We start from the raw sequence: 14,100 nt of genomic DNA, 5'->3' as shown, positions 1-14,100 counted from the left end.
AAGATGTCTGGAACCGACTACACCTACGATGAACAGGGACAATTTTTCCCTTACTTCATCCTCACAATCACAACGCTGGTGACTGTGCCGACAACCATCTCGTTTCTAAGGCCGAGTAAAGGTGCGCGCGCCCCACCATTCACGCCAGCCGACAAAGTCAGCTAATCACCACATAGAGCTCGAGAACACGGGAACGCGTATAGACTCAGATTTCAAGCCCGAACATGCCGACCTTATCCAAGGACAACGCAAGAAGCAGAAGCGGGCCGAACGCCGGATCAAACGGGGGATTCTTATGGTCCTAGGATGGGCAATGATTGCCATGATGGTGTACCTGATCATCGTCACTGCCCGCACAGTAACGAAGATTTGGGACCCATATGATGTATTGGGAGTTTCTAGGGTACGTACGCTCTTGTAGTTAGGGTCGTCAGAATGTTTGCTAACCGCACCCGCAGTCCGCAGATGAGAAGGAGATCAAGAGGCATTACCGAAGACTCTCCCTGTCACTGCATCCTGACAAAGCCCGCGAGGACAGTTCGAAGAACATTACAATTCAATCCATCAACGATCACTGGGTAGACGTCACCAAGGCGTTCAAAGCTCTTACAGACGAGGAGGTCCGCAACAACTTCCTTCAGTACGGCCACCCGGACGGCAAACAAAGCTTCAGCATTGGAATCGCGCTACCGAAGTGGATTGTGACCAAAGGCGCTGGTAAATACGTTCTGCTCATCTACGCACTAGCCCTTGGTGTCATCTTGCCGTACACAGTTGGAAAGTGGTGGTATGGTACCCAACGGCTAACCAAGGAGAAGGTCCTTGTGGCTAGCGCTGGCAAAATTTTCCGTGAATACGACAATGAGCAGGGCGAAGCCGGCGTTATCGCTGCATTGAGCACCGGAGAAGAATTCCACGAGGTACTCGCTGGTAACAAAGCCGATCAGGGCCTTTCGAAACTGGAACAAAAAGTCCTCTCCGATGCCTCAAGTGTCGTCTCGCAGACACTTTCAAAGAAGGACCGCCAGAAACTCGACGATCTAGATGACAGCCGAAGGCGCAAAGTCATGACATTATTATGGGCGTACCTCGGTCGAATTGAGCTTGAAGATAATACCCTGAACGACGAAAAGTTCGAGGTCGCGCCTGTTGCTCTCCGTCTCAACGAAGCTTATACGGCGATCGCGCTCGCATACGGTAGCACCCGTGGTGTCCTTTCTGCCTATCGTACCTCTCAGAACCTGATTCAGGCTCTAAGGCCAGACGCATCGCCTTTGGAGCAATTACCATATTTCACTGCGCCAGTCGCCAAGGCCGCCGAAGCTGAGCGATCAAGACTTCACATGACCATCCAGGATTTTATGCGCATTCCCGATGCGCAACGCAAAGCGCGTGTAGTCGCTCCCGGTCTCCTCACACAAGAGCAATATGCAACAGCAATGTCTGTAGCTTCTCGTATCCCTATTCTCCACGTCGAGAAAGCATTCTTCAAGGTTGTTGGTGAACGCTTCGTCACACCGAGCAGCTTGGTGCAATTCGTACTCAAGGGCCGATTTATACCTTCGGAGGCCACCAACGTTCCCGAAGTCAACCCCAAGGACTTACTTGACATTGATCCGGATGAAGGCGATGTTGCAGCCATTACAGGACGCAAAAACGACCGCTCAGATGAAAAGCCTATCCAACCGCCTCTAGCGCACGCGCCCTACTTCGCAAGGGATCATGCACCTAGATGGCACATTTTCCTCGCCGACAGCAAGCAGGGCCGTATCGCAGTTCCACCATTTACATTTTCCACATTCGACAAGCCCATCTTTGATGAGAGTGGTAACCCTACATACAATGTACAGACTTTGAAGATGCAATTCGGTGCTCCACCTCAAGCCGGAAGCTACACATTCGTCATGCACGTCATCTGTGACAGTTATGTTGGTATGGACACAAAGATGGAAGTTACCTTGGTTGTTGAAGACGCCAGCAAAGCGGAAGAGGTCGATGAAGAGGAGGAGATTAGCGAGCCAGACGAGGGTATGTGATATCAACCAGTACTATTGACGACGTTAAATGACTAACTTATTTCCAGAATCTCTTGCTGGGCAAATGCGCTCCCTAAAGACTGGTGCTGCACCTTCCAAGAAGCGGAGACAAATAAATGATGACTCTAGTGGAAGTGACACGGAAGGTGACGTCGACTCGGAGAGTGAGACCGATACCGATACCGACTCGGATGAGGAATAGGAGGATATCACATCCTGGGTGAGTGTGTGATGCTAGTTCCGAGCGGAGTATTTGTACATTTGACCCCTTGGCAGTGGACATCTGTCAACAACATGATGGCATTTTCAGGCGTTCCGGTGGAGGCGAGTGTGCCATTGTAAGATCTTGTCTGGGCAGGCGCACGCAGCGTGTGGAAACAGGATGTTCGAAGGCGTCATATCAACTCGTTCTTAGCTACTTAACTGAAGCAATATTCTGTGCCTTGTTCAACCGATTCGTGAATTGTATCCAAACTCGCATTCGTTTTCTCATGCCGCAGTATAACACTGCAGCGTGTCAAGCGCAAACACTGTCGTCTCTTCATGCGTGTGCCTCAGGAACAAACACGATCCGAGAACAATGTCATGCCCTTGGTGCATAAGTGCAGCGTGCTATATACGACGTATACTCTCCAGCGCATATACGGCATGGTCTGTGACTGTCGTGCTCGCTAGATGGTTCGGTTCCCACGCGTGCACGGTTTCATTGACGTCTCACCCGCTCAACTTCAGAACGCACATCGTGAACATCTGGACACGAGACACGGACGCATGCCACTGACGGATGGTGGGCAGTATTGCAAATTCCTGTGTAACCAACTGGTTATGGGCGATGGATCGGATCGTGAGTCGTGCTCAAATAGTTAGTATGCTGATGTGGCTACAGGTCTGCGAGGATTCGCAAAGGCGGGGAGAGAGGACAGCAGCAGCATTTTCGAATACGCTGACAGGTCTTCAGCGGGTTCGGAAGCAAGAGTTGGTCATTTGGAGAGAAGATACAATTGAGAGTACGCTACGCCACATGTAGCACTGTAAGTAGTTACTCGTTTCTGCTCTACTCTAGACACATCGCACCACCGTTTATCCCTGCCCACTCGCGCGCCACACTCACGACCCACAACGTCTCAAACTGTCCATCAAATTTCGGAAGGCTCCATGAGGGACCATGTACTACTGTTCAGTCAGGCATGATCAACACGCCAGGCCGCCATTTCCATGTTCATTCTCGCTCGGATACTCGACACCCGTCCAACCTGAGGATACTATTTGGGCCTCAGACTGCAAAGCGGAGGTGTCAAGCATTCTTGGCAACCGATCTGGGTGCAAATATTCGCACTTGGCAGGTACGGATTTTTTGAACGCCGGGCGGAAAATAACTGCTGCTAGATGAGTGGGAATGGGTGAGGATGGCAGGACAATATGCTTATCCCTCATGAGCCGGATTGGCCGCCGCGAGGGGCTGGTAGGTCTCTGATGAGTGTCTTGCTGATTATGAACTGGAAAGAAATGGACGAAAATGGCACAAGATACTCTCAACTGGTATATACACCAGTCAAGGCTACGAATATCCAAATGCATATATCAGCCACATTTACTACTCTGATATGCGATCCGCAACGTCTCAAACACACAACCTGGTCAATGATGTGCACCCAATGTCCTCGGGCGCGACCATCAGCTCAGCATGAGTCACGGATAGAACCAATCCGCTGTCCTCAGGCTCTGCAAGTTGCCTCAGATCTCGAGGTACACACGATCAAGCACCTCTTGGCACTGGCCTGACCACACAAGGCACTTTCTATCTTCTTGGCGTCTGCGGGTGCCTCATCGCCGGCGAGAGTGACACGCTATCAAACAGTCGCCTAACAAGAGAGAGCGGGAACAGGGGTAACTACCGACTTACCACACTGGACATCGATGGGAGCATGAAGGTTTGGATTGGAATATAAACTGATGGTGTGTAGCACCACAATCATCCCCATCATCCACACTCTCCACCGTCCCTTCTTTAATACCATTCGATTCTAACAGCGACTTTGATAGTCTGCTCCGCACATTCTTTGAATCTTTAATACGTCTGTGACGTTTAATTTAGCTAGTCTAATCCGGTCATACGCCTTCCAGTCCCTACCAGACCTACACCCACATACCGTATCAGGATGTCTTTTACCATTCTCGCAACCCTTGCGGTCGCCGCCGGTCTCGCCGGCGCAAAGCCCATCAATGCCCCCAGGACCGCTCCTGGCTTCAGCAAGCGTGAGCCTCAGTTTGGCGACCTGGACTTTAACTCGGTCATCAACGGCAACCGTGGCGACGGCTTCAACTTCATTGACGGCTTCAACAACTTCAACCAGCAACAACAAGTCATCCAGATCCAGCAGAACAATCTCCAGATCTTCGACAACGGCCGCCAACAGGCAGTCGTCCAGCAGGTCCAAGAAGTCCTCGTGGTCGACCAAGTCAACAACGGCTTCAACAACGACCTGAACAACCTGTTCCGCAAGTCCAACTTCCAGAACCGATTCCAAGACGTCAGCACCGTCATGCTCGTCGTCCAGGAGATCCAAGTCGCCATCGACGACGGCCGCGGCAATGTCTTCCAACAAGATATCTTCGCCCAATCCGCCGTCGTCGCTAACCGTGGCGCACGCGAAACCCAAACCGTCATGGTCTTTGACGAGCGCAAGCTCGTTGCCCAGGATATCCTCGGCGGCGATGCCTTCCGCAACATTGGCCGCGAAGGCGGCATTGCCGGCGCGACTGCTGGTCTCCAGCTCAACGCCGCGCTGCCCACCAAGACCGCTGGCATCCAGCTCTTTGGCGAAAGGCCGACTTGGACGGAAGTTGCTCAGGATCCCGCTGCGACTCTGGGCTCCATCTGGCAAGGCGCTCTTGAGGACTTGCAGAGGGCCGACAACGATGCGCAGGATATGGCACTTAATGAGCAGATTGCCGCGCTGGAGATGCAAAGAATGGATGAGCAGAGGGGCGAGGGTAAGCAGGAGGGTGGTGAGCAGCAACAGCAGGAGGGTGGTGAGCAGCAACAGCAGGAGGAGCAGAAGCAGGCTGAGGAACAGCAAAAGCAGGAAGAGGAACAGCAGAAGCAGGAAGAGCAACAACAGAAGCAGGAAGAGCAACAACAGAAGCAGGAAGAGCAACAACAGGAGCAGGAGATGCAGCAACACGAGCAGCAGCAACAGCAGGAAGAACAGAAGCAGGCCGAGGAGCAACAAAAGCAAGCCGAGGAGCAGCAGAAGCAGCAAGATCAACAAGGCAACGAAGAGCAAATGGCCCAAGAAGGTCAAATGATGGCCGAGTAAACCATTTCCCTCTACATCACTCATCAAAGCCCTTGCTTGCTTCCTGCAACCGAAGCAATCAAACTCACCCAGCATGTTCATGCGTACGACATGAGGAGCACGACATACGTATTAACGAAGACCCGTCCAGTGTATGCGAGTGTTTGTGAGAGAGGAGAGGGGGGGAAGACACAGTGGACGAAAATTTTGAGGCGGTTTTTTACGCCTTCTCCTGGCTGGTTCGGAGATAGAGTACGCTAGTCTTTATAGGAAATAAGGGAATGTAAATGAAATAATTTGCGTTTTTGTGTTTTTGATGGTGTCTTGAGTTTTGTTGTCTGGATGGATGGGTTGGTGAGGTTGTGTTTGCGGTGGCTGGGGTGAGAGCGACTCCTGACGTTCTTCCTCTACTGACGGCGAGAGATGGTAGTGTTTGGTGAGTGGTAAGTTGAGGATTTTTGGTGAGGGTGTGGCTGTTTTTTTGAGGTTGGTTGCGGTGTTTGAATTTCCCTTGTGGGTATTGGGGCTGGGATGAGGGTACATGGGGTATACTTTTTCCTTGGTGATGTTTGGGTAATTGTTCGCTTGTACCTGGGGTAAGACTTGTATCCTATACTCTTACGGTGACACATCCTATACAAACCTAAAGCTTCTGCAAAAATGAAAATAATGATATTAACTATGCGCTACCCCGGCCTTGCCGGACTCACGACCCCCAGAACCCTCCTTACTATCCTCCTGCTCACTACCCTCCTCCTCACAACTCTAACTCTCACCCTCTACATCACCCACCCCATCTTCCCCCCCCCTATCTAACTACTCCACCCCAACACCCCCCTCCCCCAATCCTCCCTCCGCATCAAAAAAGCCACAATCCTCCACTCACCCACCAACCCCCTCTTCACCGCCACCCTCGCCCTACACACCACCCATGACACCACCTTCCCACACCACACCCACACCCTCCGCACACCCATCCTCCGCGGTGCCCTCAAAAAAATCTACCTCCTGCAACACCTCATCACATCGCAGTTGCTGCTCGCCCCCGACGCGGCCGCCCGCTCGGACTCGATCTTGTACTTTGAGACGCCCGGCGCGGTGCTGCTGAATCCTGGGATCGAGGTGCAGAGGTATTTACCGCCAGTGAGGGAGGCGGAGGCGTTTGAGGGGGTGAGGGTGGGTGGAAGGGAGATGGGGCGATGGGGATGGGGGTTGTGTGGGTGAGAGTTTGTGCGGCGGCACTGGCGGTGTTGTCGGAGGTTATTGTGCGGGTGGGACGGGAGAAGGATGGGGGAAATCTGGTCGGCCGCGTATTTGAGGATGTGTTGGAGCAAGAGGGTAATAGGGAAAAAGCCATTTGGCAGCCTGCAAAGTGGTACAATGGATCCATCACCTCTCCCTCCTCTGACGGTTTAGCACTGTTCACGCAGCCCTGGACGGCGACGCATCTCGAGCTGCTTGTATGGCTGGAAGATTCCCTTGAAGTTCTCCAACAGGAGGCTTTGAAGCCCAAGAAGCCGTATCCGGAGGACAAGGCGATTCGTGTGTTTTGGCGCAGTGTTGGGGAGGCGAGGAGGGTGTTGCAGGAGACCGAGGATCGGGGGCATACGGTGGAGAGGGGGGAGTGGAGCGATTTGGTGAGGGAGATAAGGGAGTTGGTGGAGCTGCGGGCGTGGGAGACTGAGGTTATTGATGCTAGGGGGTGTTGAGGGAGGGGTTGGATATGGATTGAGGTTGTGGTTGGGGCTTCATGCTATGGCGTCTTGGAGAGTGAGGGATATCATGGTCAAACAGCAGATCTCTGAATCGAATATTATGCAATAACGATTGAGAAGAGTGCTTGAATTCGGCATTCAGATCTTAGACCAAGAGTCTTGCCTCCATCCGGTGTACACCATCCAAGTCCTAGCTGTTGAGATTGCTTCCAACTATCGAGCAGACGAGCCTTTTCGCCGCTGTGTGCGGACATCAACAACCAGACCTAGCTTATAGCACGGCCTATTAAGTCGAATATAATCGAGATTCTCACCAGCGTCTTTACCCTTGAGCATCTCGCCAAGATTTTGCAGCCACGGTCCTTCCCCAAGGTGCTTGCCAGTCTGGCTCAAAACGTCCACAACATAATCATTAAGATACTTGTACTTGCAACCCTGCCTCCGTGCATTACCGGGACTGGTATGCAAGAAAACGGCAACATATGATTTTCAGTGGACAGACTGATGCGAGCTCAAGTATGTTGGGTACATCACCACTGCAAACGACAAACGACAAACGGCAAACGCACTCACCACCACCCACCACAACAACAGCAACAGCAACAACAGCAACCCAAACCACCGCACCCGCACTTCCTTCCAGCTAGCAGATAACTCACATATATAACACCAAAACTTGAGCTCCCTTTTAGTAAGTCACACGACCTTCACTTAGCCCACCGGTCAAGAACCGGGCTCCTCCGAGCCCGTGTTAGAAGGGTCCCAGGTCAATTCCTGTAAAGGACAAAATATTCAAGAAGGGAGAGGTTACAATCGGACGCGAATGGTAATCATCGTACAAGGCGTAGGGGGCCTGTATCACGGCTTTCGGGCTGTGCCTAGAACTTTTTGTCTTTTTATACTCTATTGTTAGTTACTAGATCCAGGCTATTAACTTCTTTATATATGCCAAGGTTTGCCTACGATTAGGATCGTAGGGGCAGAGGTGGGGTAGGCCTTGCTGCATGTAGTGCAGTTAAAGAGGCTAACAGTAATAAAGAAGGCAGGTAATAGATGTGATGACTGTTTCTTTTAGTATGTACCCTATTTGTATCTCATGCTTGAGAAACTCTAAGCTAATCGTTAGCCTAGAATATATTAGGGGGGCAAGGCGACGACTTACTTTATTACTGTTCTAGTATAAGTATAGTTTGACTGTGTTGTTGTAAGCATGGTTTACGTAGTCATAATTCACTAATATTTTTCTTTGGGGGTTGCAATGCTATTAGAATACGTCTTGGAAAGGCGCAAAGTAGGTTGAGAGCCCTTGTAAAGCAGTAGAAAGACTTATTAGCTACAAGATATGATGCTTTATGCCTAAAAGTTCATAGCTGAATTTGTCTTAGCAGGTGTAGGGGAAATTACTATTTGACATACTCCAAGTGTTCTGCATTAGATCTACGGAGCGGAAGAATTGATCGGCAAGAAGGCAAGCACAGAAAGTTATAGAATCGAGCCTTCCATTCGACTGCTGGTGAGACAGATGGAATCGTGAAGTAAAGAAAGACATGGAGAGGTTGAGTGGGGTCGAGGCACGAAGGTCTGACGTGTGCAATGGCTTCATGCGGCCCTTGAATTGCGTTAGCAAATAATAGAGGTTGGACTGACGAGAGAGGCCGTCTCCAAGGGTCTGGAAATAGACAGTCTCTCTGAGAACTACAGTATGAAGAATAAATTCGTGCACGATTGGGATCGGAATGGTATTGGAGACGAGGACAAGATGATGCCATTGCAAAGATGGGTTGGGCTGCCAGATTTCGAGCTTTCACCCAAGGCTCAGCCAGGGCCCAACTCTATGATAGCTAGATTACCGGTAGGAGTCACACCTGAACATGAAATCAGGCATTCTTCGGCCATCAAACGTACTTGGGCCACGTCTGTGGTTGCTTGAGACGATTGCGTATAGTTTACTATATTGCTCAGGTGGTTGGATGGGCCGCCATGTTACTCGCTTGCGCTAACCGCTTTTGGCCCACACATGATGTGATGTCATTGGGCGGGACCCTTTCCTGCCCGCAAACTAGAAGTGACTGGAGGCTTCCATGGGGAGAGGCTCCCACCACTCTGCCTTCGAGAGTCGACAAGAAATCACACGATCGTCCTAGTATGCTCCTGATCTTTCGCTGAACAAACACTTGAGTATATATTAGTTCCTCAAAGCCCCTCACTTTGGCAATCAATTGCAAACAAGATACCCCGTACAACTTCTTTGTACACACACCTGCCCTATTTTCCAACCTACCAAGTGGAAAGAGCAACAATAATACTGTACTCTACCGACTCGACGCCTTATACAAGGCTCTAATCATATCACACAATGACTTCCTTCGACGCCTACACGGATCGAGCAGCGAAAGCGCTTGCAGACAGCTTCGATCTAGCTAAGAGCTATTCGCACTCACAACTCACACCCATTCACCTTGCCGTGTCACTCATAGATCCACCAAAAGACCTCGCAAACCAAGTCGACGTACCGCCTCCACCGCTGTTCAAACAAGTCCTCGAACGTGCCAATGGCGACGCACAACTCTTTGAGCGCAACCTCAAGAAGGCGTTGGTACGATTACCAAGCCAAGATCCACCTCCAGAGCGGACATCACCCTCACCTGCCATGGCGAAGGTGCTGCGCTCAGCCGAAGAGTTGAGCAAGACCCAGAAGGACAGCTACATTGCGGTCGACCATCTCATTTCATCTTTATGCCAGGACGCATCAATACAACGCGCCCTCTCCGAATCCAACGTACCAAACACAAAGCAGATCGACAATGCGATTCAGGCATTGCGAGGCACCAAGAGGGTCGACTCCAAGACGGCAGATGCCGAGGAGGAGAATGAGAACCTCAAGAAGTTCACAATCGACATGACGGCCATGGCACGAGAAGGCAAGATCGACCCTGTTATTGGTCGTGAGGAAGAGACGCGCCGAGTTATACGCATCTTGACCCGACGAACGAAGAACAACCCGGTTCTCATCGGAGAGCCAGGTGTTGGTAAGACTACGGTTGTGGAAGGTCTTGCCCGCCGCATTGTCGATGCTGATGTCCCTGCCAATCTTGCAGCTTGCAAGCTGCTCTCATTGGATGTTGGTGCCTTGGTTGCTGGCAGCAAATATCGTGGAGAGTTTGAAGACCGAATGAAGGGTGTCCTAAAAGAGATTGAGGATTCCAAGGAGATGATAGTATTGTTTGTGGATGAAATCCATCTGCTCATGGGCGCTGGTTCTTCAGGAGAGGGTGGCATGGACGCGGCTAACCTGTTGAAGCCCATGCTGGCCCGTGGACAGCTTCACTGCATCGGCGCTACTACCCTTGGAGAATACAGAAAGTACATCGAAAAGGACGCAGCGTTCGAGCGTCGTTTCCAACAAGTTCTGGTCAAGGAGCCTTCAATCCCCGAGACCATATCCATTCTTCGTGGTCTCAAGGAGCGGTACGAGACACATCATGGTGTCACCATCATGGACGGTGCTATCGTCTCTGCTGCCACACTTGCGGCGCGCTACCTTACCCAGCGTCGCTTGCCCGATTCTGCGGTCGATCTGATCGATGAGGCCGCAGCAGCAGTTCGTGTCACTCGAGAGTCACAGCCCGAAGCACTCGATAACCTCGAGCGAAGGCACAGACAACTACAAATCGAGATCCACGCTCTCTCTCGGGAGAAGGACGAACCATCACAAGTCCGCCTCAAGGAAGCGCGTGCAGAAGCTGCTAACATTGAGGAAGAGCTCAAGCCCCTGCGTGAGATGTACGAGCGTGAAAAGGGACGTAGCAAGGAGATTCAAGAGCAGAAGCTGAAGCTTGAAGGCCTCAAGACCAAATTGGCAGAGGCTGAACGTATGCGCGATATTCAAACAGCTTCAGATCTCAAGTACTACGCCATTCCGGACGTCGAACAGCGGATTACCGAGCTTGAGCGAGACAAAGCACGTGCAGATCAAGAAATGTGGGCACACCAAGCGAGTGGAGGAGGCGAAGCACTCATGAGCGACTCTGTTGGACCAGACCAGATCAACGAGATTGTTGCCCGCTGGACTGGTATTCCCGTCACTCGCCTCAAGACAAGCGAGAAGGACAAACTGCTTAATATGGAACGTCACCTTAGCCATGTTGTGGTTGGCCAGCGGGAAGCTGTCACCTCCGTCTCCAATGCTATCCGACTTCAGCGGTCTGGTCTCGCAAACCCCAACCAGCCACCCAGTTTCCTCTTCTGTGGTCCGTCTGGTACGGGTAAGACACTTCTCACCAAGGCTCTAGCTGAGTTCCTCTTCGACGATCCAAAGGCCATGATCCGCTTCGACATGTCTGAGTATCAGGAGCGACACTCTCTCAGCAGGATGATTGGTGCACCACCCGGCTATGTCGGTCACGACTCAGGAGGTCAACTCACAGAGGCCCTGCGTCGCAAGCCCTTCTCCATTCTGCTCTTCGATGAAGTGGAGAAGGCCGCCAAAGAAGTCCTCACCGTGCTCCTGCAACTCATGGATGATGGCCGCATCACCGATGGTCAAGGCAGAGTTGTCGATGCAAAGAATTGCATTGTCGTCATGACCTCTAACTTGGGTGCTGAACATCTTTCTCGTCCTCAGGGACCCGATGGCAAGATCGATCCCACGACGAAAGAGATGGTCATGAACGCACTACGCAACTGGTTCCTGCCTGAGTTCCTCAATCGTATCTCCTCCATCGTCATCTTCAACCGTCTCACCAAGCGCGAGATTCGGAAGATCGTTGACGTGCGCCTCGCCGAGATTCAGAAACGTCTCAACGCCAATGGTCGTAATGTACGCATCGAAATGACGAACGAGGTCCGCGATTACCTTGGCTCGGCAGGGTACTCGCCAGCATATGGAGCTCGTCCTCTTGCGCGACTGATCGAGAAGGAAGTGCTCAACCGCATGGCTGTGCTCATCCTTCGTGGCGCCATCAAGGATGGCGAGACGGCACGAGTTGTGCTTGACGACGGACACATTGTCGTCTTGCCGAACCACACTGACAGCGAAGACGATTCGGAGATGTACGATGAATCCGATGCTGTAGCTGATTTGGATGATGATGAAGGTGGAATGGACCTTTACGACTAAATGACACGTGATGATTGCTGAGTTGGGACATTTTGAGCAGTTATACGAAGTGGATTGCAAAGCATCAACCAGGCGTTTTGGCGTTTGATTTGGGATCTTTCGATGCTAGAGGCATCGCATGAAATGACGAGTCACGCATGATGAATGTTTGCGAGGGCATGAACGTTCCTAATAGCATAATTGGGTTCAATTACTTGTAAATAGATGAATGAACATTTGAATAATTTCAACATCGTATCCCGTAAGAGTGCAAATTTGCAAAGGTGAACGCCCCAGGACGGACTTGGTCCATTCCTGATTTTGCGCCCAACCACCAAAACCTTCTCTGAACAACAGCAAACACCTCACCTCATCCCCCAAACGCCAACCGCGCCCGACAATCTATCTACTGCGACACATCCCCCATCTCCACCCCCTCCTTACGCCTCTGCCTTGCCGCCACCTTATCCGCCAACCACGCCACAATCGTAACCGCAAGCCCACCACACAACAGCAAAAACACCGTCAGCGTACCCCAAAGCGCAAACCTGCTCTCCCTGCATAAGCTCCCGAAATTGCCATTGCCGAAACCAGCAGGCATCGCCCTGTCCTGGGGCAAGGGGCTCGAGACGCTGTATTTGCAGGTCCAGGTCTGGATGGTGTCGAGTTCGGGGGTGTTGTTGTTGAGGATGTGGGCGTAGATTGTGGTGGTGAGGGTGAGGAGGGTGGAGGGGAGGAGAGTTGCGAGGGAGAGGAGGGCGCGGAGGGTTGGTTTTTGTGGGAGGGAGAGCTGGAGGGGGTGGGGAGTTAGTTTTTCTGTGTGGGTATTGGTGTGGGTTTTGGTATTTGGGAGACTTACTTGGGGAATGAATGAAGCGATTAAAAAGGCACCGCAGAGAACGAGGGTGACGACGGAGGAGGCGATGAGTGCTTTTGTGCCGTGGGTGTCGTAGTGTTGGGGCCAGAGGGGCATCCACCATGGGTTGGAGGTTTGCTGTTTGTTGTAGACATCGAGGGTGTGTGCGGAGGTTCCTAGGATGGCGATGCTGAGGGCTACGACGAGGCCGGTTATGATGGCCTGGGCTAAGTGGAAGGGTGCGGGGTTGACCTTCATCATGTTGACTGTGTTTTTCCTTTTCTTCGTCTTTCGTTTGCGTTGAAAGGGGTATTGTATATTGGAATGAATTACTGTTGCGTCGTCTGCGGAGAGTCCGAGTCCAGAAGAGAAGGTGTGTGATGTATAGGTATGGGCAGAGTAGATTTCGACAGGTCCCAACCAGGAGCACCTTGCCAATTCTTCTTTCTTGCAAATGAAGGACAAGAGAACTGAAGAAAGAAACAATAGAAGGAGAAAAGATGGGAAAGTTGAACTACAATATGAACCTTAGGCTGAGATCAAGTAAGAAACATCTTTAGGGGAACCCATGCCTTTAAAACTTCTTGGTCGCATTATGCGTTTCACGCCCAGCGACACTCGCCCACCCCTCCAAACTCATCCTCCTTAGTTCCCTCCCCCATGTCTCGAAATAGACGAGCGGCACCAGCACAAAAAGAAAACACACACAGAACGGTTATTTGCGCTGCTGCTGCAGTGTGCCAGACTGTGTATCTGGGCGGCGGGGGGTGGAGAAAGCATTGGTGTAGTCTGTTTTTGGCAGTGGTGTTGTTATTTGCAGCGCGTAAGATGCAAGCTAAGCTGTAAATAGTGAATTTGGCATATATGTTGGCTGGAAAGCTTACTGCATAGGGGTCATTAGCAGCACTTGAGCGTTCCTTGTGGCTTGGGAACAGGCCAGTTAGATGAGGCCTGGAGGTGCAGTTAAGCACTGGGGCTTGTCTGTAATGCTGTGGCTGCCGTGCAATAGCGACTATGTGAAATAGTGTTCTTGCTGGCTGGCCAATGGATTGTCCGAGGGGCCAGATGCAGAAGCGATGAGCATTCGAAACACTCA

The 14,100-nt window shown here is 51.5% G+C and overlaps 6 protein-coding genes across 6 annotated transcripts; 5 read left to right on the top strand and 1 right to left on the bottom strand.

The window, feature by feature from the left end:
* Positions 1-3: 3 nt before the first annotated feature.
* Positions 4-2,378, top strand: IAQ61_005058 (uncharacterized protein; the record flags this gene model as incomplete). The annotated part of the gene is made up of 6 exons (XM_003843122.2): positions 4-121; positions 177-403; positions 459-2,028; positions 2,084-2,187; positions 2,239-2,256; positions 2,313-2,378. 6 exons carry the CDS (start codon positions 4-6, stop codon positions 2,376-2,378), a joined length of 2,103 nt encoding a protein of 700 aa, XP_003843170.2.
* A 1,817-nt stretch (positions 2,379-4,195) lies between these two features.
* Positions 4,196-5,356, top strand: IAQ61_005057 (uncharacterized protein; the record flags this gene model as incomplete). The annotated part of the gene is made up of 1 exon (XM_003843123.2): positions 4,196-5,356. One exon carries the CDS (start codon positions 4,196-4,198, stop codon positions 5,354-5,356), a length of 1,161 nt encoding a protein of 386 aa, XP_003843171.2.
* Positions 5,357-6,540: 1,184 nt separating this feature from the next.
* IAQ61_005056 (uncharacterized protein) lies at positions 6,541-7,044 on the top strand (the record flags this gene model as incomplete). Its single annotated transcript, XM_003843124.2, has 1 exon — positions 6,541-7,044. The coding sequence occupies one exon, from the start codon at positions 6,541-6,543 to the stop codon at positions 7,042-7,044; it is 504 nt and encodes a 167-aa protein (XP_003843172.2).
* Positions 7,045-8,752: 1,708 nt separating this feature from the next.
* On the top strand, positions 8,753-8,980 carry IAQ61_005055 (uncharacterized protein; the record flags this gene model as incomplete). The annotated part of the gene is made up of 1 exon (XM_066096639.1): positions 8,753-8,980. One exon carries the CDS (start codon positions 8,753-8,755, stop codon positions 8,978-8,980), a length of 228 nt encoding a protein of 75 aa, XP_065953334.1.
* Positions 8,981-9,406: 426 nt separating this feature from the next.
* On the top strand, positions 9,407-12,169 carry HSP98 (Heat shock protein hsp98; the record flags this gene model as incomplete). Its single annotated transcript, XM_003843125.2, has 1 exon — positions 9,407-12,169. One exon carries the CDS (start codon positions 9,407-9,409, stop codon positions 12,167-12,169), a length of 2,763 nt encoding a protein of 920 aa, XP_003843173.1.
* A 230-nt stretch (positions 12,170-12,399) lies between these two features.
* IAQ61_005053 (uncharacterized protein) lies at positions 12,400-13,775 on the bottom strand. The gene is made up of 2 exons (XM_003843126.2): positions 13,008-13,775; positions 12,400-12,938 (listed from the first exon to the last, which is right to left on the bottom strand). Exons 1-2 carry the CDS (start codon positions 13,263-13,265, stop codon positions 12,555-12,557), a joined length of 642 nt encoding a protein of 213 aa, XP_003843174.1. The 5' UTR covers positions 13,266-13,775; the 3' UTR covers positions 12,400-12,554.
* Positions 13,776-14,100: the final 325 nt, after the last annotated feature.

Source organism: Plenodomus lingam, assembly GCF_022343315.1.
Source record: "Plenodomus lingam strain CAN1 chromosome Unknown contig_21, whole genome shotgun sequence".
Taxonomy (NCBI): domain Eukaryota; kingdom Fungi; phylum Ascomycota; class Dothideomycetes; order Pleosporales; family Leptosphaeriaceae; genus Plenodomus; species Plenodomus lingam.
Note: the sequence above shows the minus strand (reverse complement) of the source record. Positions and strands in the feature narration are given on the sequence as shown.